Source organism: Galleria mellonella, unplaced genomic scaffold, assembly GCF_026898425.1.
Source record: "Galleria mellonella isolate WM207_F2 unplaced genomic scaffold, CSIRO_AGI_GalMel_v1 utg117, whole genome shotgun sequence".
In the NCBI taxonomy this organism is placed as follows: domain Eukaryota; kingdom Metazoa; phylum Arthropoda; class Insecta; order Lepidoptera; family Pyralidae; genus Galleria; species Galleria mellonella.
Window position 1 is genome coordinate 3586598 of NW_026441980.1, and position 23499 is coordinate 3610096.

Below are 23499 nucleotides of genomic sequence, written 5' to 3' on the forward strand. Positions count from 1 at the left end.
AATAAGTTTCTTATCAAAGAAAAACACCTTCTAAACAACTTTGTTTTTCAAATAAAAGCTGTAAGTTTGGAACAAACTAAACTTTGTTGTATTATTATTCTATCAAGGAATTGGTATAAGGGGAGGCATTATTTCCTTTCGGGGAAATGTCACTTACAAATTATTTACTTTGGGAAATACAATTCAAACTTCTATATATGTATATATGCTTACTAGCTATATCCCGCATCTACGCTTCTATGAATTAGGATAAAAGGATTCTCTATGTTTATTTAGGATATGATTTTTCTGTGTATCGAAAGAAAAGTACACAACTGCTTTTTTTTATTTTATGAATCAATTTAGAAATAGCTTTGCAACACGTAATAGTAAAAAAAAAAAAGGAAAATTATATCACCTATTTAAAAACAAATTATAATCAAGTATTAAGATTCTTTCTTATGATATATTTAAAATTGGAATTTACGACACAAGTGTTTTAAAACTTAAAAAAATAAGAAAAAATATATATATATATATATATATATATATATATATATATATATATATATATATATATATATATATACTTTTTTTTTAAAGTTTTGAATCAACTTCTAAAAGAAGGTTAGGTTATCTATTTAGTTATGTTTTTTACCTCATAACTGCATCAGTTGTAAACCGATTTGGAAAAGTATTTTTTATCTAAAAATATGTACTTACAGATTGGTCCAACAGAAATTTTATTAAAATTGAATTTAATTTATTGCCACAAGTAATTTAAATTTTCTTTTTGAGGAACACAACCCTGATTACTTTTTTGATTGTTCACTATCTAAGCAGTATTCAAGTAATTAATGAGAAATATTGAAATTATTTACTTGTTTTTGAAAATTGACAGATAATTGCAACATACCTACATACATTAGATGCACGATTCAAACAAACATATGTAACAATATTTATATTATTACCAGGTTACTTTAGTTAAATAATCGACTTTCATACTGTCTTCTGCATACTCGCATGTTCTGAGAAATGTTTACTTCAAACTTCTTAACTACCGTTGCTTCAGGAATCGATAAATCTATTAGATATATTGTTGTTGCTTTCTACTATATGTATATTATATTAACATATGGTAAGTTAAATTGAATTTGCATAAATAATCATTCTAATCTCCGTACTAATATTTAATAACAAGATGCATGAATGCTTCTTACTCGATTACCTTCAAACGGTTAAATGGATTTGAGTCAAATTTAGTAAACAAACCGGCAATATTAGGTACTTACACATACATAATTTACATCCTGTTAATGGTAACAATTAGAAAGTATGTTATAATGAATGTTTGTTACTCTTTCATGAAAAAGTTCTGAACGGATTTAAATGAAATTTGGCAAACAGACAACTTGTATTCTAATTTAGTACACAGGATATGTTATATACTGATTCACGCAGGTGAAGCCGCGGAAAATAAGTAATCTTACATCGCTACGTTTTTACCAGTATGAAAATGTTTTTTTATCATTTGTTATGAACTACTTAATATCAGTTGACATAGTTTCTACCGTGAAACAGTTATGTTTGCATGGCTGTGTTTTGGTTTGAATGGTGGGCTTATGGCAGTGCATTTTGCGTGAATTTACAGGGTACAGAGGAATAACACCTAAGTCCTCAGGAATGGTAACGACATGGGTGAATTTAGTCTATGGGTTACCACTTTCCATCAGCCATCAGCTTGGAGTTATATAAAAAAAACACACACACACAACCAGTTATCCTGTCTAAATTACAAATTTTGTATCCTTTTCGATAAAACTATATTACGAACAATAAAAAGAAATACAAATTGCCCCTTTAAAATAATATCATCATCATCATCATCATATCAACCTGTCCACTGCTGAACATAAGCTTCCGCCTTGGGGAGTTTGGTCAGTATTTACCACGCTTAGTAGGCGAATTGGCAATACTCAGGCTTTAGAGATGTTTTAGGAGGGACGCTGCTTTCCATTCTATGCCCTCCCTTAGTCGACTCTTACGACACCCACGGCAAAGGAAGGAATGGTCTGTTCTATGCTGGACCACATAACCATGATATCTTAATTAACAAATATTTTCTTTTTATTTCTTACTACTGTTCATGATTCCTTATCTCTCTTCTTTGTATGGGGTTCTGCAAAAAGGACATATATTCCATCAGTAACTTCCCTAGTATTGACCGTGCAGTTGTGTTTGCATGGCTGTGTTTCGTATGGCGTGAATTTACTGGGTACAGAGGAATAACACCTGATTCTAAATTGTATGGACGAAAAAAAATTAAAATAATAACCATTTACCATCAGTATAAAAAAAAATTAAAAAAATATAACCATTTACCATGAGACGGGTCATATGCTTGTTTACTGTCTTTGTTTTATGGTATTAAATATTATCTCAAATCATAGGATAGTAAGCATGTAAATTATAAATGCTCTAATAAACGACGCATGTTCATAACTTAAAAGACTCCGACATCCACACTCGTATTAAAACATCATTGCGACATAACAATTATAGAACCTATGAAAGTTTTACAGCCAATAAAGTATGTTGAACCAACACGCAACCGAGTTACTGGAGGAAACGCTTAATGAACGGTTTATTGTTGTTTTAAAGTGCAAAAACAATAATTTCCACCACCTATATTTCATAGTATAAACTTTTACAACCCCAACCGGCTTTTCCTCGATTATAAACTTTCACAGTTGTATGTTTTCTTACGCTGCGTAATTTGTTGGATTTCTTAGGAAATAATAGATTATGTTTCGTATAAAAAAGGGATTTCTATCATAATTAAGATTGAGTTTCCCGTAAAAAAAAAACGAGTTTAATTGTGACAAAGGTAAAAATAATTTGCATGACATATAAAAAATACACTGTGTCACTTAAATTAATTAAATATAAATTGCTTAAAATATTGAAATAATTAATTACTTTCATCATCATCATTTCAGCCATTATTAATATTGGCAATATTAATAATGGCTGAAATTATTATATATTAGTCGTCCTCTGGTGGACATAGGCCTATATACTGTTTTAAGGAACGGTCCTGAGCCACCTGCATCAAATGACTTCCTACAATGCATTTGAGATTGTCACTCCATCTAATAGAAGGTCATCCTACACTACGTTTGTCCGTACAGGCTCGCCACTCAAGAACCTTCCTTATACATCGATTATCGGTTCTTCGAGCTATGTGACCAGTCCATTGCCACTTCAGCTTGCTCATTATTAATAAATTAATGGCTTAAATTAATTTTACTTCGACGGATGGCAAATAAGCTTGAAATCCTACATAATTGAAAGTTTTCATTGCCCTATTTACGTGAATACCATAGTCTGTAATACGCAGATAAAGTCACGGGCATGACTAGTTTTACATATTACTTGTTTCTTGATAGAATTATTCAGACGTGCGTCATACGAGTGTCGCCATATCACCTTGTTTATATCTACGCTACAATAATTACATGAAAGGAAATTTACGCCATACCGCTCTCTCCTACTCCGTGAATACCAACGAAGAGCATCCGATGTGAATAATAAATGTATCAAGTCTGTTCTTGTATCATAGGGTTCCGTATCTAGAAATGTGAATGTGGAAATTTTTTAATCAATTTATCCATAAATCGTCAATGCAAACCCTAACTGAACATACATCTTCCTCGTTTATCTCTCCAAAGTTTGATCTTGCACCATTTGCATAAGGCAATCCTTTTTGGGGTAACTCTCTCCGATACTACCAATACAATCTAAATATTCATCTTCTGGGTAAATGCCTTTTCATGTTAGGTCTTGCCATCAGATGAGGTTTTGTCAGACAGAAAAGTCGGTAACATTGCGACTTCTGCGATCTATTGTGTTTGCCCTTTTTAAAGTTCGCTGCTACTTTCTGTCAGCGATAGGAATTTTAAGATGCTCTTAGAAGCGATAATTTTTATTTCTTTAAGATATAAAGTATATTTTCTAAAAAGATATATCGTTTGTGCAAGAATTGGTTGCAGCTACAAACTATTTGCTGTGACATTTGTTCCTAATCATAACAGAACTTGCAAACAGTTTTTGGGCATAATCCTAGTTAGATCATGTACTTATTTCGTTTGCGGTGTACAGTGAGAACCCTTGTTAATACATAAATGTTGTTTTTACTCAAAAGAGTTAGGCATAATGATATAAGATTAAGCAGGAATCTATTGTCTAAAGGTAAGAATTTTTTTTGAGATTTTCATGGTAGTTACTTCATACTTCGCTTACTTACGGGTTTCTACTTGAGACACTTTCGTCCCCATCGGTTATTATTTGGTCTAATTACTTTACGCGTGGGCATAGTATGGTTAGCCGTAGATAGACGGAATAAAAGCGATTGTGAGTAACACAAGCTAACAGCCTCATATCTAGCAATATAGCCCATCAAAAAGACCTTCACGTAGTCTCCCTTAGAAACTATCATAGTTAATTCTGGACGAATCAACTGACCCGCTTTTATATCACCTTCTCTGGTACCTCACTAACGTATTCCATAATCATTTATTTAACTATTAAATGAAAAACTTCCTTGTTTGATTTGGTTTCTTTCGTGGACTAAACTGTCTCTGCTCAGAATCGTGTGGTCAAATATTGAATTATTATGGAAACAAAACCTAGCAAAGGTCCATTAGCATTTTAGCTTGCAGATTCCACGAACTATGTCGCTTGCTTTTTTCTTTTAGGGATATTCACAATTCGAATTCTAATGCAGTAAAATTCCGAGCATATTTCTTTCCATTGCTTACATAGTAACTTGAAACGTCCTCATACAACTAGCTGTATGCGATAAATTTTCAATTCTCTAATTCATCCCTGGCAATATGCACTGGTCAAACACTTATTGAAATTAAAGTTTTTTTTTTTTTTTTAATTAAAAGTCTATTTACAGGCAAAAGTAATAACACTATAGTATTTCTGAATTTTAAAACGTTAGATCGTTTATAATAAGGGCAGCCAATTAGTGAGTGTCCCATTTCAATGTACTAAAATTACGTTCTTACTCATTCTCGGTATTCAATTACAATCCTTATGTTATAAGGTAAAGAATATAATTTCAATGGCACAAGCGAATAATAGAAATTCTAATATTACAAAAAAATACGACAAGAGCCTATTATGTACTTCAGTTGAGATTAGTTCTCAAATAAACCTACTTGAACTTAGTCTTGAACTGCTAATATTATAGTATTCAAGATTTCTTTTCATTTTTATGAACCTATTACTTTTATTTGTTCCATTTTACCATTTTATTAAAATACTAATTTTTCGCCCATTATTTCGTACGCGTGGTTCTTTCAGATGTAGGAAAACCAATAAATTATACTATTTCTAGATGACGTATCAAAATAAAACATATACCAAATTTTAAGTTAGACTTGCAGGAATACAAGTGTGAAAAATCACATTTAATTTGGTGCAGCAGTTTTTGCGTATTGCTAAAACAAACATTCATTTGTAAAAATTAATGTTTTGATATATTTTGGTTTTGTTATTATTATTACTAAAAAACCGGTTATTTTTAAGCTGTGCCTGTGACATTACGACCTTTCTATGATCTTTTGTGTTCACCCTTTTTTATTGATTATATTAAGATCTTTTATATTATTATTGTTTTTTAACTATCTCCCGTATGCAGATACTGTCTAGTTATAACTTTATTAGTAAGATTTCGTGTTACTTTTTGTTGTATTCTAATATGCTTGGTGTAAAGCACGTTGAGTGTTACGTTCACTATAAAACAACAAACAACAAAGGCGTCTGACTAGGGTTGAATTCAAGAGCATTTTCCTTTTTCTTCTTGTTCATCTACGACATTTTGATATGGAACTCTCATTACGCGAAGTCGACTCACCCTTGACCTGTTACATGAATATAGGAAATACAACAGAGGTAAACTTAATTTTGTACAAATAAGTCCTGTATTTGAATTTTTAATTTATTCATCGCCTCATCATTACCATCATATCAGCCATTAACTGTCCTCTGCTATGCATATTTATATTCAGTATATATATATATATATATATATATATATATATATATATATATATATATATATATATATATATATATATATATATATATATATATATATATATATATAAACATAGAATAATACATATAAGTAACTCAACTGTCAATTATATTATAAAATCTTTTTTAATCGAGCTTTGAAGGCATAAACGGTCTGCGACATTCTGGTATCATTTATTTATCATTTAGAAAAAATATTGTAATGAAGTATTATTTCTAATTTTTCTTCTTTCATAGTATTGTATGGTGCTTTGTCCCCTAAGTCGCTTACAACATAAAGGGGATGAAATAGAGTGGTAACACATTATATTCTTACACTGTCACCGCAACGGGGATATAAATAAACTACTCAAATTCGTGTTCTTTCACTTGCGAGTTACAGACGACTTGTATTATTCCTCTCTGGCTTTTCTGATTTCCCCAACAAAGCGAGATGAGCTCGTATAAATTCCTTGGCAATACAACAGGATGTACAAAGATAAAAGCGAATTCCATGGTTCTATCTCTTATTATTTAAGCGCTACTTAAGTACCGAGAGGAACATTGTGTTCGATTACGTTGAATTGCTAATCCCGAATCAATATTTTGCTAACCAACAGATTTAAAAAGATGAAGCGAATGAAATTACACTGAGTGGTTTGTGAATTGAAAATGTTTTAAATTCATAGTCTGTGACACGTAATGGCTTATATTAGAGTCCCGAGACGGTCAAACTGTTTAATTTAATACGTGGATTTTATATTCAAATTACGCTTAAATTTATCTGCACTTTTTTTGAGAATTAACACAATTTGGTAGTTTGTATTCACATAAATTTATTAGTTACTTGTATAATTCGATTTTTGTTTGATATAAGCAACGATTGAGTTTTTTTCAGTTGAAATTGCATTCAAATTTGGACCTTGGAATCATAAAAACATACGGTTTAAAAACGCTTTAAATTAAGCTTGGTTAAATAATAATTTACATTCTATACTCCTAACTAAGCATGGGTAATATGGATATTGATCCGATATCTATATATTGGGTTTCTCTGGACATTGATGGCGGAAAAAAGGCACTTATTTCGATATCGCCTATATCGGTCGGATATTTATTTTCAAATGTTTAAAGTCTGTTTTCCAATATTATTTTTTGGATAACAGACTTTTAACATATTAATTATTAGCACCTGTATATAGATGATTATTTATATTATTTCAGCCATTAATTATCTACTGCTGAACATAAGGGCAGTTTTACTAGTAGTTGCCACGCTAGGCATGCAGGTTGGCAACCGCAGTTAGACTCTTAGAAATGTTTTAAGGGGGACGCTTAAAACTTTAACTTTGACGTTTTAACTTTGGCGCACAACCACTCTTTGGAATCAGCTTCCAGCAGCAATACTTCCGAAACGATACGATATCGTAATCTTCAAGAAAATAGCAAACTTCTTTTTAAATGGTTGACAGCACATAAGGCGTTCATTCGGTCTTGTGAGTGCTCTTTGGTAGTAGTATTCACTTACCATCAGGTGAGCCGTATACTCGTTTGCACTCTACGTACATATATAAACATATTTATTCATATTCTAACCATATAAGACTGGAGGACAAGGGATTGTTAGTAATGCGGGCTACCAGTCCTATTGCTAGCAATATACTCTGTCAGGTTGACCTCCACGTGGAGAAGTATCATGCTAAATTCCAGGCATATTCATCACGATGAGCTGACTGACCTGAATTTTCATTACGACGTATCATCACTCATTCGGTGGTGCCCCGCCAGCGTATACCGTTAGCGCAGCTGGGGTTATTATCCCATTATCTTCCATTAAAAAAAAAACCATTAAGACTGAACACATACTTGTAAGTAAATATCCATAATAGAATACCGACTTTTTTATGACATTACTCGGTTATATCTTATTCTTTAAAGGGAAGCGCTTGTTAAAAAACCTTAGCTATATTTTGAACTTAATGATAGAGAATAAAAGAATAAAATGGAATTAGCAACACAAAGGCGAGCCGGGGACGAGACTCGAATAAATTACCCATACATACACATGACTTTTGCTCGTACATACCTTTAGTTATTCCGTGGTGAAAATTTATTACATGCACGTATAATTGTAAAAGAATTGTATTCACTAACTGCAATAAAGTAACTTAGATATTTATAGAAATTTTTAATATTAATCTTAAATTTGGTTTGTCTATGGGACACTCTTACAATTTACTGACTAAAGAAATGGGCCTTAGAGTAACATCAATAGTCTTTTTATACTTTTTTTCTGTCATACGCTGTAAAATTAAGATGGTTCAATAATGATGAGATTTAGGTCTTATGCAATGGACTAACAAACGAAATAAGGGTTTTGTAACGGAAATAAGGAGTTTGCAACGGAACTCTATAAATAAAGCACTATTTAAAAAAAAAACTGTAAATAAATTTGGTGATAATTATAATCATAAAACTGCAACATTTCTTAAATAACTAAATATAGTATATCTGTATACGAACTGTAAGCAATTCGTTTTATTTCCTTGTAAAAGTATTGCAAAAGAAAATGTCTATTGTGCTGACTACTAGTTGACATTCGAACAATAACCTGGTCGATCTCGTGACAATTTAACTTGGTTCATAAAGAGTTTGTTCTATCATGTAGAGAAATAGACATGAAATGGACAATCGTAAAATATTAAATATTTCCCTTCCTTCTGACAACATTTCTGGTAACCGTGTCGAAACTCGCCGTTTTTGAGGGAACAATATCTCAAATTACAATCGTTTCGTAAATACTTATTTACGAGTATTTACAAATTTAACATTAAATAATTAATTAATGATGATAATATTAATTTACAATTATAGTATTAAATTATGATAACTTTGTAATTAATTAATTTAAGATTAATTAATTAATGAAGATAGAAAACTATATAAAACTGTACACTTTCGAAATCGGACAACTGGATGGGGCGAGAGCCTTCACCCCTACGTCGTAGACATACCATTTATACACACGAAGTGCTTTGCGTCTTCCTTCATCTTGCGCATGGCTAAGGAGTGGATGTCTCTCTCTGCTTATGTTTTTCTATCTAAATATAATCTGCACCAATTTAAGTTAAATGTGAATAGGCTATTCTTGAACCCGCGAGCTCCATTTTAAACCACATTATCGCTTTCCATCGGATGAAATGATCAATTGCGAGACTCTTTTAATAGTAAAAAAAAAACTGATTTATACATACAGTTGTGCATATTTACACATGTTTAGATCTATTTTTTTATAAAACGCCATCACCTCTTTATTCTTTAATTCCTACTAATATTAGTGAGATTAAGGGATTTCATTTTTAAACTTCATTAATGATTTCATATCTAAATTCTAGGCCGTGTAGTCCCGGCATAGAATATGCCTCCCCTTCTTTGGCAGTGGATGTCAGAAGAGGCGACTAAGGGAGGGCAAAGAATGAGCGTCCTTAAAGCCTAAATGCGGTTACCATTCTGCCTACCAAGCGTGGCAACTACTGGCAAAACCCCAAAAGGAGAAACTTATGTTCAACTATAGACAGTTAAAGGCTGATATGATAATATTGATGATATCTAAACTAAGCATATTCGTTTACAACTCTAAACTTAAAAAAGCGTTTAAAAATAGTACAGTGAAATAAAAATAAAGTAGACATGGCAATATTTAATTTGTACTCGCGTCACGTGATCAGTACTAACATCGTTGCGATGACAGATGTCACTAGTAGTACAGTAACGGACGTGTCGAGCTGTCAGGCGGGTGTCTTGTCACGCTTCATGTGTAATAGGATTCCTTTTAGGTTATTCGGGGGAAAATGTGAAAATAATGTCTCCTTTAGCTCGCAAATGTAGGCTAATCTTTAAATTTTTATTTTCTAACTGTATCTTATGACTTTAGCTACGTAAATCTGGATAAAATATATATTTATTATATAGCATTAGTCTGTGAAAACTATTTGTATAACAAATTTGAAACAAATCTGTTTTACTCTTCTAGGTAGATAGCACATGATTCTAACGTTAGATACATTTCTGTTAATGTATGTCTGAAAAAAAGATACTACTTGCTATTCCGTTCTATCACATGTTTACACAGGAATATCGCCTGTACTAGTCGGGTATTTATGTTAAATTCGATTGGATGCTCCTTTTAAATATTATATGATGGACAACCGATATTTAGTATATTCGTTATTGGGCCAATGTATAAGTATTTTAACTACAATACAAAGATTTTGATATTATAACTCGCCCCTTTCAGAAACTCTTAATTATAGAACTTGTCTATAACATTAAAATATAATATATATATATATATATATATATATATATATATATATATATATATATATTTTATATATATATATATTTTATTATTGTCAACAACAAAAAATAATTAGAGAAAATGTTAATAAATAGTGAAATTCGTTTAAATTTAAAAATGTTTAGCTAATCCGCTGACCAATATTAGACTATTTTTGATACTCCATTTAAATTTATAAGATCTTGACTACGCCTTTTGATAACTTCACAATTACTATTGTCAATAATAGAACAAACTTCACAACAATTAACCTGCCTTTACAAGCGCCGACGTGATAGCAAATTGCTAACATTACATAGCATAATTAGTACGAAATTAAACTTGTAGTACTAAGAGCATTTAGGTTGGGAGTATCGCTCGTTATAAGTACGCCAGTGTTGCCATAGTTAAAGTCGATTATTATAATCTTGCTAAATATTAGTGAACGTGAAATTGTGAGACGTTGAGACTTGTTACTCAGTCACGGTTCAACAACTTAACAGATATTAAATAACTGGAAAACAGGAATTTAATAAACATACTAGATTTATTGTTTCCGACAGTGTTTTAAACTTTATCCGGGAATTTTCAACCTAAACAGATTACAAGGAAATTTGGTATTTAAAAAATAAAAAAATAGTGGTACTTCAGGACTGACAGCAGAAGTGAAAACTTGATCAAATACGTGTGTATTTTTTTAATCGTAAGAGGTGACGGTTATGGAAACAATAAAAACGTCGCGAATTCAGTGGTGTTTCCAATCTTAAAAAATGTCACCATACATGTGTATCTATGTACGTACATACACAATATATGTAGATACTTATATACAGAGGTATCGGTTACTCATCTAAAAAAAAAAATGCCTAACGCGGCTAAAGAAGTTTACATTTCAGAACCATTATTCTAGATTAGCAAAACCATACTTTTGTCCTAAGCTTCGGAATGCAATATCTAATAAGCGAAGTTTCTTCGAAATTACATCATTGTTAAACGTGAGTCTTATAAGCTTACTAGAATACTAGATGACAGCCTTTGAGACAGGCAAGAAATATAATTTCATATGAATGATTTATTATAATCCTTATTTTTTATTTTATTTGGTACAAAAATTCTAAATATCATAGAGGTTTGAACACTTATAATAGAATTTTACATACAGAATTATTTATTATATTTGTGAATATGAAACAACAGTGCCTGGAGTAAGGTGTAAACCGAATACTTGAACTTGCGTAACGAATATAACTTGACAATAAACACGTCGGCGACGTGACGCCCCATCTGTAGTAACTCTATTGATGCTGAGAAAGCAAAATGTAATAAGCTCCATTTATATTATTTCATTTTTATTCTTATACAGGTTGCCTTTTCAATGTTGCGGCATATAAAATCATCTACAAATTTAACGAATTATGTGCTTATAATCATTATCATCATATCAGCCTTTAACTGTCCATTGCCGAACATAAGCCTCCCCTTGGGGGGTTTTGCCAGTAGTTGCCACGCTTGACAGGCGTACTGGCAACCGCAGTCAGGCTTTAGAGATGTTTACGAGGGACGTTGCTGCCCATATCTCCATCATAAGCTCCCTTAGTCGTCTGTTACGACACCTACGGGAAAGGAAGACCTATTCTAAGCCAGGATCACACGTCGAATTATTGACTTATTTATTTAACACTTTATTGCACCAATATTTCAGAAATTTGAAAAATTTTCAGTAAGCATAGTGTAGTTCAAAAAGCTGTCTTATTACTGAGCAATCTCATTCGTACAACGTTTGGGTAGAAGGAATTAAAAAATGAACTTGGAAAAACATATCTTAGAAACAAATATTTATGATCTTCAGATAGAGTGATTTTTTTTATACAAATTAAAATGGCTATAAAGCTGACGGCCTACCTGAAGGAAAATATTAATATACATACTATAAGTAATACCTTTAATATGTCGCCCTTAGACATGAACAATACCATGGATATAACAGAGTATACTGAAAATTTAAAAATGAAGGTACAGCCATTGTCCTGGCCACGATCATTACCATGTGTATTCCAATTTTTTTTATCTATATATTTTTATTTTTTATTAGAAAAAAAGCTAAAAAATTCCTTAAAAAACCATCTGTAAAATTTATATAGGTCCCGGCATATATTAGGCCACCCCTTCCTTTCCCGTGGAAAGACGTGTAAGTGACGACTAAGGCGGAGTTTATAGTTGAGGTATGAGCAACAGCGTCCCTCTTAAAACATCACCAAAGGCCAAACTGCGGTTGCCAAATCTCCTGCCAAGCGTCTCAACTACTGGCAAAACCCTCCTTATGTGGGAGGCTATAATCAGCAGTGGACAGTTAACGACTGTTAAAACATATAAGATTAGCTGATAATATATTTTTTTATAGGATATTTTTTTTTAAATCAGTTGTTTCTGAGTTTATCCATTAAAAACAAACAATATTTTTTTTCCTCTTTACTATATTAGTATAGATAGGCTTAGAAGGGCTATCATCTATCTAGCCTCCTTAAAATTATATTTTTATTATGTATAGATAAGTTTAAGACACATTGCCTCATAAAGATAGGATTCAACGCCTATAATTTACGAGGGAATAGCACATAATAGGCATCCAATGACGGTTCCGATCTTAATAAACCCGACAGTTCCCGCTTTATATTTAGTGATTGAATATGAAATATCGATAAATTTAATTTATTGGGCAGAAATCGATAAAGAGTTTGTTTGTATCAGAAGTAGGAGTTTTTTCATTCTTAAACGCTAGAACCTAAATATTCGCGTACAATGCGATTTCAGAGGAATTTTCTCCTGCGAACGCTCAGGCTGTGAAATGAACTCTCTGCCGTGGTTTTCTCAAGAGACTAGAGTATGAAGTTCTGCAAAAATCGTGTTGTATAGTTTTTTCAAGATCGGCACATGACATCCCTTGTGTTACAGACGTTCACAGGCTATAGACGCTTCAGTGACCATTTACCATTACCATTTACCATTAGATAGATTGTACGTTTATTTGCCATTTTCGTAGTATAAAAAATACGAATTATACATAGTATATAAAAAGGTTTTTTTTTTTAATATTTTACAGTACAATAAACGATAAATAACAAGCAATGAAATGCTCGATAAAAAGAATTTATTTCTATATAAGACTGATTGACAGGCAATACCCAACCTACACTAATTCGTGTTTCAACCGTGAAGCAGTTGTGTTTGCATAGCTGTTTCGGTTTGAAGGATGGGATATGGCGTGAATTTACCGGGTACAGAGGAATAACACCCGAGTCCTCAGGAATGGCAACGCATGGGGGGTATCATGGGCGAAACAGTATACTCAGGCAACGGTTACCACTTTCCATCAGGTGGGCCGTCAGCTTGTTATTCTAAGTTGTATATAAAAATATTATATATATATATATATATATATATATATAATTTTTATATTTTTATATAATATATATATATATTGTAACTATTATATATAGTCACAATATCTATATACTGATCCAATAAAGAATTCGTTAAAAGTCTGTTATCCAAATAATAATATCGGACAACACATTTTTAATATATTCAAAAATAGATATCCGATCGATATGAGCGGTATCGAAATGGGCGCCATTTTTTCCGCCATCAGTGTCCAGACGGACTCGATATAAACACTCATAATAGACCTCAAAGTTATGAGTATATTTAATTTTAATTTCTTCATCACTAATCAACGATAATTTAATAACTTTACACAATTTTGACTCAATTATGTTAAGGTTTAAAATTCATAATATCGACAATCGATATCCAGACGACTATTACTCCTACCACTACAGTTCAGCTCTCTCGCTGCAGTGAGCGATGACAACCACTCAATCATCATGGCTCCCGTAACACTCTTGGGAGTCTCCGGCTGCGATCCCTGGAAAAGGCGAGTGAGCGATGACAACACTCAATCATCGAGGTACATCCCTATCCCGTCCATCTAGTAGACGAGAATTGAGTCGGGATAGTGTTTATCCTGAACCAATGACTGTCTGCTCTCGAATACGGTTAATATAGAGGAAATTTTATCGATTGCAGACCGTCATTTGCTATATAACCTAAACTATTATTTACAAGCCCTGAATAGACTTTGTCATATATTATTAGAAGTGATATTCTTTATAGGTCCTAACTTACATTGCTATTCTATATATAATATAAATATATATAATTTGACATGCTCCCTCATTCCATCAAGAGACTGTCGAATAAACCGTCTTTCAAAAGTACTATCGAGTCCTTTGAGCTTTTTTAAAATACTATCTATTATTCTCATGGTTGTGTATATTCATATATAGTATATATGTGTAAGTATATTTGTTATATATATATATATATATATATATATATATTATATATATATATATATATATATATATATATATATATATATATATATATATATGATAATTTTATTTTATTTATATTATTGTATATTATATATAATAAAGTTGTAAATTCACGAAATTATCAAAGTATAATTAATATTTTATACTGATTTCTCTAAACTTATGGTTGTTCTAATAGTCAAAAGATAAGTTTACAGAAGTACTAACTAGGAATCGACCCCATTCTGATGCAAAATTAGACTAAAAAGAAAGAGTTACTTTATACAGAACATTATATATATATATGTAAGATGAGTATTATATGTATGTTATTTTTTAATTACTCGGTCAATTATATTGTTCAATACGTTGCACAGTCAATTATATTTTTCGTAAACTGTAACCCACTATTTCACTCTTATGAATCAGTATATAAAATATTCTATGTTAAGTTAGGATACCTATACGTGTATGAAATTACATATAAATCTGTTCAGTGCTGTTTTTGCGTAAAATATTAACAAACATCCATCCATCCGTCACATAAAAGTCTTTAAAAAAATTTCACATTTATAATAGTAGTAGAATAAATATAAATAAATATTTATTCATGACACATGACATTTAGTTCCATTTAATTAATTGTCCTCTACTGTAACAAAAGCGTATACAAACCTTAAGCTGTAAAGAACAAAGCTTGAAGAAAGGAACAAATTACATAAAGTAGGTTGTGTTCAACTCATACATTTCTTAATTGCATTAGTCACGAGATTAAAGCAAGTATCCAATTAGAACTGGAAATGGACTGAACTACTTAAATAATTAAAAGCGGTCAAGCAGAAACGAAGAGGCGCGCGAACTGAAAACAATAAAATTACGTTCTTCTACAGATACAAAACAGTAACAGTATTCTGTTCAGCCTTACATTATATAGATACAGTGTCTCCATACAAAAGCTTCACCGACATACATTAAAGCTGAGTGGAGCCATTTCAGTGCATTTTTGGATGTAAAAATGATTATTTTATGTTTATTTTTAATTTTCATACAACATTATGTGTTAAATAGTTATTAGTGTTTTCTTTATAACATCTATATTTATTTTGTTTTATAATTTTTGCATCTTTTTAATGTTTCAAAATATATATATATATATATATATATATATATATATATATATATATATATATATATATATATATATATATATATATATATATATATATATATATATATATATATATATATATATATAGATTTTAATATTCATTTTATTTACTAAATAATTTATTACAGATATGTCAAGATACATTACATGCGTAAGTATATAGAACACTGATAAAAAAACGAGTCAGCTAATTTGATAAAAAAAATTGTTATTATATGTGTACGAAACTGTATAATGCAATCCCTAAAGAGTTTAAAGAATTAGGTCTTAATTGTTATTCTATATATATATAATATATAAAAATTATATAATACAAACCTTGTCGAAGTGGCTTTTTTTACAAAAGTGTTTCTACATTTGTGTATATGGTATAGAGAATTTATTGATTATTGATTATTGAGTCTTGCTATTGATTGATCAAATAAATATTTTTTTTAAAAAGCTGACGAAACAAAATATATATGTGATTTATAACGTTGTAAATGACTACATAACAATGAAAAAAAATCTACGATACATATGTGGAGATGGAAAAAATCGATTATATATATATATATATATATATATATATATATTAATTTTAAAATTTGTTATTTCATAATATCTATAGATGAAATTTCATCTAAATCCGTTCAGTGCTTTTTGCGTGAAATATTAACAAACATCCATCCATCCGTCACATAAACGTCTTCAAAAATTTTGTAAATGTAGTAATATCATTTTTATTGTGTGACATTTGTTCCATTTAATTAATTATAACAAAAGTGACTTGTTATGTATTTGTTCAACTCATACATTTCTTTTTTGTCACGAGATTAGTATCCAATTAGTGGAAATGGACTGTATTAATTTAGTCTGAAAACAATAAAATTACGTTCTTCTACAGATACCAAACAGTAACAGTATTCTGTTCAGCCTTACATTATATAGATACAGTGTCTCCATACAAAAGCTTCGAAAAAAGCGGATCAACTTTTTCATACAACATTATGTGTTAAATAGTTATTAGTGTTTTCTTTATAACATCTATATTTATTTTGTTTTATAATTTTTGCATCTTTTTAATGTGTAAAATTCATTTTATTTATTAAATAATTAAATACAAATACGTCAAGATACATTATGTGCGTAAGTATATAGAACACTGATAAAAAACGAGTCAGCTAATTTGATAGTTAGCTGACAAAAAGTTGACCCATTTTTGCGACTCGATGCTCTATCTATATAATCTAAGTATTCAGTATTTTTACTAAATCATAAACTTTGTAAGAAATTAAACAATTAAAGTTTAATGAACTTAGTATATTTGTCGTATATGACTTAGTATATGACAATTGTTTCAGCATCTGAAAGCCTTCTTTGGAGTGAGGACGGTATTTACATTACAGCATCTCGCCTCACACTAAATTATAAACCAATAATGACTGAGTGAATTAATAACCAGCTTATGTTTTTTGTCTAAATACTTTTTCATAACAATTATTAAGTATGTGAATTTTTTTAACGGCTGCTTGACTTGTTAAAATGACAAGAGATAATATAACTTTATATATATACTTTCAAATTTATAATAATAATAAATAAATATCTACATTTGAAATTGGAATTGCAAAATATAAATTGATTAACCGGAAAAAGGTGCATTCGAATTAGGGATTTGAAATTGGAAATTTAATAATTCTTACATAACATAATAGCTACTATTCTTAATCCATTTAGAATAAATAATTATTTTCACCCTAGACATTACGTATGTACCATTAAGCAGTTAAATTATTGAAATGTTAAAAGCACAAATAAGCGGATATTATCCGAAAACCGAAAAGTTAATCGAAAATATATATATATTTTTTTTAATATTTTAATGTATCTGGCAATCTTAAATTCTTAATAGATTAAAAAATACCTTTCGACCACTCGAGCGAGCTGATAGAATTCAAATCCATATTTCTCTGCTAAGCAAGCCGACCGTGTTTCCACACACTCGAAATGTTTTTTTTTTCTTTTTCTGTAATAAAACTTTTTGACATATAGACATTAGATGTAGGAAACAAAGACACTTGATAATTTAACTAATCTGTTACTAATGTTTCTTTATTATTTTGCAATTTTGCAGATACAAGGAAAGCCGGTCATCCAACAACGAATTTTACCAAGTCCCGTGGTGTCCATCGACGTGCCTCACAGTCAAGACCGAAGCACGGTCCCGCCAATAGACGAGAATAGCAACATCATATTCAGTCCGTGGAAGGCGTTTGGACCCTTCGTTGACACAATACAGGTACACTACTAGTATGTCAGTAGCGCCATCTAGTATTAACAGTTTCTAAGCTGTCTTTTTTTACACGAACAATGGCATAATGAAAAATATACAAATGGCGTTTTTAATGATTCATATATTAATTTGAAGATTCAGGGTAAACCGTAAAAAAACTTTCAGAAAAATTAATATTTCATTTTAGTATCCCTAAAACGCAGTCTAACGTTGTCCGATTGATCGATCATATCCTCAGATAAAATTATACATACTAGCTTTTTGACTGCATATGCATACATTTCAGAAATAGGAAATGTAATGAAATAGATTATTTCTAGATGGCTTATCAAGATAAAATATACAGCAGTTTCTAAAAAACACAACTGTAAAAAAATCACAAATATAATTTCACACAGTAATTTTTGCTTGATACCAAAATTAACACGCAATCTGTCAATATTTCTTTAAATTATTGTATTGACTTCTATTTCTCGTATTAAGATCTCTCAAATATTTTTTTCTTAAATATCTCCTATTTACGAACATCGTTTAGTTACAATTTTATTATATTAATAACATTTTTTAAAAATATATTCATTTACAAAATATTTTCTAGACTTTATTTTATTTTATTACATTTACACTTTATTGCACTGTTTATAAAAATAATAAATACAGTTACTTTTAATGAGAAATGATACAAAAGACGTCCTTATCGTTAAGCAATCATTTCCAGACAACCTATGGATAAAGGACATTGAAAAAAAAGACAAAGAGTAGGTGGCACACTATTATATGGATATATATATATATATATATAAATATATGTATATATATATATATATATATATATATATATATATATATATATATATATATATATATATATATATATATATATATATTATTTTTAGAACTATACATGAGAGATTATTATATTGGATTGCCAGCAACCCTGAATGAAAAAAAAAGGAAGAGAGAATATAGAAAAATAGTACTAAAGAAAGAAAGTAGGATTCAACAGAGATTTTGAATCTAACGAGAAATGGAGACTTCGTTATCTATTTATAAAAAAAATCCATGATATACGATCAAATACTAAAACGCGATACTGGAATTGAGCGCATACCATCAAATTGTGCACTAATTTCTAACTAGCCAGCTGAGTTTCTTATATCGATGTGGGTAATATTTTTTCTCTTAATGTGTGTGGATTTACTACAAAAATAAGTTACTTTCTTGTTTTTCAAACACTATTTAATAATAGACTGTTCAACAAAACGAAATTTATGAACATTGTTTAGTTACTATAATAAATTTTATTACTGTTAAAACCTTTTATTAAAACACTTTGTTTAGACTTAAACAGATGCTAGATATGGTTTTTTAGTATACGTTTAAACATATAGATACTTAACATCTGTCTATCACAAGCTTAACTTTTTTATGGTAATACCAATAAAAGACTCGAAGTTTTATATTTCAGTAAGCATATTCATAAATACAATGTATTTATGAATATTTCATACACAAAAAAAAGTATTCTTTTTGACTCATGTTTTTGGACTGATTCTCGTAAAAACAAACTGTTCAAATATCGTAGAAGTTGAAAACTCGTTCGATCGAAGTCCTATGCAAAGTTTGTATTGACATATTACATATCAAACGCGAAACAAAAAAGTATTTTTATTTGTATTTCTGTATACTATATTAGCTTCTTTTACATTGTAAAATCGTTGTTGTATCAGTCGTTTACAGTCCACTGGTGAACATAGCCTTCCTCATAATGAAGATTTTGCCAGTAGTTGCCACGTTTGACAGGCAGTTTGGCGACCGCAGTTTGGCTTTTGGTAATGTTTAAAGAGAGACGTTGCTGCCCACCCCTTTACCATAAACTCCCTTTGTCACCTCTTATGATACCCACGAAAAAGAAAGGACCTATTCTACGCAGAGACCTGAACGACGATATTGTAAAATATGTATATGGTATTATTAACTATTAATAAATTATGTATAATATTAGTGATATTCAATAGAGAAATAATTCAATGGCACACATCTAAATGACTCAAAAAAGTTCAAAATTGGACTTATTTATTTTATAAAAATCGAATAATTTTCAACGATCGAGTCGCTACACTACAATGTCTATATTCACTGGTGAAATGTTGTTATATTTCTGTGTGTTCACTTATGTAATATTATGTCTTAACGTGTTCATTGATGTAATATTACACCTTAACATATTCACTGGCACTGTTTTACATTTACATCTTAACATATTAAGTGATGTAATATTGTATCTTAATATATTTACTGACACAATGTTACACGTTAACGTGTTCACTAATACAGTATTACATCTTAACGTGTTCAATGATGTAATATTACTCCTTAACCTATTCACTGACACTATTTTACATCTTAAAATATTTAGTGATGTAATATTGTATGTTAATGTATTTACACTTTAACGTGTTCACTAATACAGTGTTACATCTTAATAAATTCAGTGACGTAATATTGTATCTTAATATATTTACTGACACAATATAACACGTTAACGTGTTCACTGATGATCTCAGTTTATTTACCACATGTAGATCCAGAAAAAAAAACTCTCCATTTTTAATCCACAAATGGATCAATACATGGTTTTCTCTTCACATTGATTGTTACACGCAATTTACTATCCAAACAAATAATGTAATCTTATTATTAAGTAATTTACTTACTTGTATGTAATACTCGTTTTTAAGTTTCACATTCTACGTATTGTTCTTTATAAATTTAAGTTCTATTACATCTATGATCCATCCCTTAGAATATATACCTATAGATATAGTAATTTTAGATAGAAATTCAATAATTAAACACAAATATATTAAGTTATAATTATGAAGTGTTCGTACAATCGTTACTGCTGATTCTTGGCTATCACGAATCCCTCCCAATCAAGATTTTCTCAGAACAATGTTATTCTCTAATTGGTGGGCGACGTTGATTAATGTTGCTCAGCTTACGAAGTTTCCTCCCCAAATCATTTCGGTGTCGTGAACATATTCATTATTTATTGGTTAGCTTTGCGGTTACGGCGCATTTTATGGTGTAGCAAAAGTTGTTACTATATACAGTGGTATATATACAAGCGACATTCCATTTATGTGTATAAAACATGGCGCTGAATTTATTTTGTTCGTACATTACTTGGGTGAGGGTGCGCGAAGCATCAAATGTCAAAGCTTTCATATAGGCCGGTAGAGATATACGTGTACTTAATGGTAAATGATATTTTAAAGGAGCAAATTGCTTTTTTTACGCAACTTAGAATGGCAAATAAACTGACAGCCCACCTGATGGAAAGTGGTAACCGTCGTCTATAGACATGAGCAGTACCATGGGCATAACTATTAAATAGCTATGAAGATAGTTATTTCTCTATTAAAATTAAAATATTAAATAAAAATTTATGTGACACCTACAGGCAAAGCCTATATTCAGCAGTGGACAGTTAACAACCGATGATGATGATGATGATAATGATGAAATAAAAATTGTATTCTATTCTAATAATTGAAATTTCGTCCATATAGTCCTTGGATGACGTTATATATCCAATCATTGCTTGAACAAAGTATATAAAAAAATATTAAAAATTAGATAAAAAATTCTTTATATTATGCTGACATTATAAGTGACGTGACAGTTATTATCTTCCATAAAGTGAGATGTTAACTTGTTTGCTATTCAAAGTATTATAAAAAAATATTCTGGAATTATCTTCATAATTTTTCCAGCTTTCAGCTATCTAGTTGTTTTTCCATACACAAGATAAAAAGATTTTCCAAAAATATCTGCCGAAACGCCTACAACTCATTTGTGCCTAATATATTTCGTTTACTCAACAGGACGGTGAATTGTTACCGAGTCAAGACACATTGTTACTACCAACACCTAGAAATCAAGAGAGTTCATTAGACGAAGACGCCACGGATCCAATGCCTACTGCGGAAACGTCTAATAAGGTGAATAACATATAAATAAAGTCAAATTCTTGTAACTCATTATGAATTCTAAAACCTGTCATTTTTACAGTATAAATAAAGCTACCCTGTAATTTGGTATTAAAACAATACAGGCTAGTTTGTAGTTACGTGACCTAGGCCGGTCAGGTTTCTAAAAATTTCTAATCAGCACTCTGGTATAATTTGATGCTTAGATTATATAGATAGAGTGTCTCCATACAAATGCTTCGAGAAAAGCGGGTCAACTTTTTCTTTTTTTTTATACAACTTCGAAAGACAAACAAGCTAACGGTTAACCAAATGGAGATTTAAAAAAAAAAACATAAATTTTTGTGTAATAAATATTTAAGAGTGATTCCTTTACAACTTCTATATTTAGTTTGTTTTAATAATTAACGGGACAACTTTTTGTCAGCTACCTGTCAAATTAGCTAACAAAAAGTTGACCAGTTTTTGAGAGTTGATACTCTATATAGATTAAATAATACAGATTAAATAATATAGATTTAATAATACCTCAAAAGGATAATTATTAGCTTAAGCTAATAGTACCAATATTTTTCTGCAGAGTTTAATTTGTGGAGCACTTTAATCGTACTACTTCACTTTCTTGACCCATTTTTTCTTCCAACAGGAATGAGCCTCTTTAAATTTTAAACTACTAGACACTCAGGTTGTTGACCCATTTTTTCTTCCAGGTTTCTTCAGGTCGGCAAATGTAATGCCTCTTTATTGATTTGAAATTACCATCAGGTGGGCCGTATGCTTTTTTTTTAATTTAATGTATATTTAGTAGTATAATAATAATTTTTTATTATATTAGTTAATCGAATTAAAGGTAGCCCAGACTCCTGAACTAGCTTTAATTATATATCCATTGTATAGCCAGTGCTCCAATTTATTACAGGTGAATAGTAATTCAATTTGTTGCAGGTGGCCTCAATAAGCCAGCTCTCATTCATGGTTAGGCCAGACAGCTTCGAGAGAGGCCAGCTCCGTCTGACCTGCATCTCGACTGTGCACAGCGTGTACAGCGAGCAGGCAGAGCTCGTCATCAACGAGGAACGACCTCAGATAGCTTCGGTGCTTGGCACGAGGGACCGAGCTGGGGGTAAGTTTAATAATGATGTTATTAAAACTTAATGAACATTACAATAAGAATTTTATATTATATCCGATATTTTGTTTTATTAAACATCTTACATTTACACATTTCAATTTACACTTAATTTGAATAAGAGATATTTTAATTAACCTAAAAATAA

General features: G+C 30.5%; 1 protein-coding gene across 1 annotated transcript in view; it reads left to right on the forward strand.

Annotated features, from left to right (window-relative positions):
* The window catches only part of LOC113514039 (uncharacterized), a 399604-nt gene that overhangs the window by 302837 nt on the left and 73268 nt on the right, over positions 1-23499 (forward strand). Inside the window, exons 6-8 of the mRNA XM_052895371.1 lie at positions 18069-18233; positions 22118-22234; positions 23168-23345. Of these exons, the coding sequence (XP_052751331.1) occupies positions 18069-18233; positions 22118-22234; positions 23168-23345 (460 nt within the window). The remainder of the gene's footprint in view (positions 1-18068; positions 18234-22117; positions 22235-23167; positions 23346-23499) is intronic.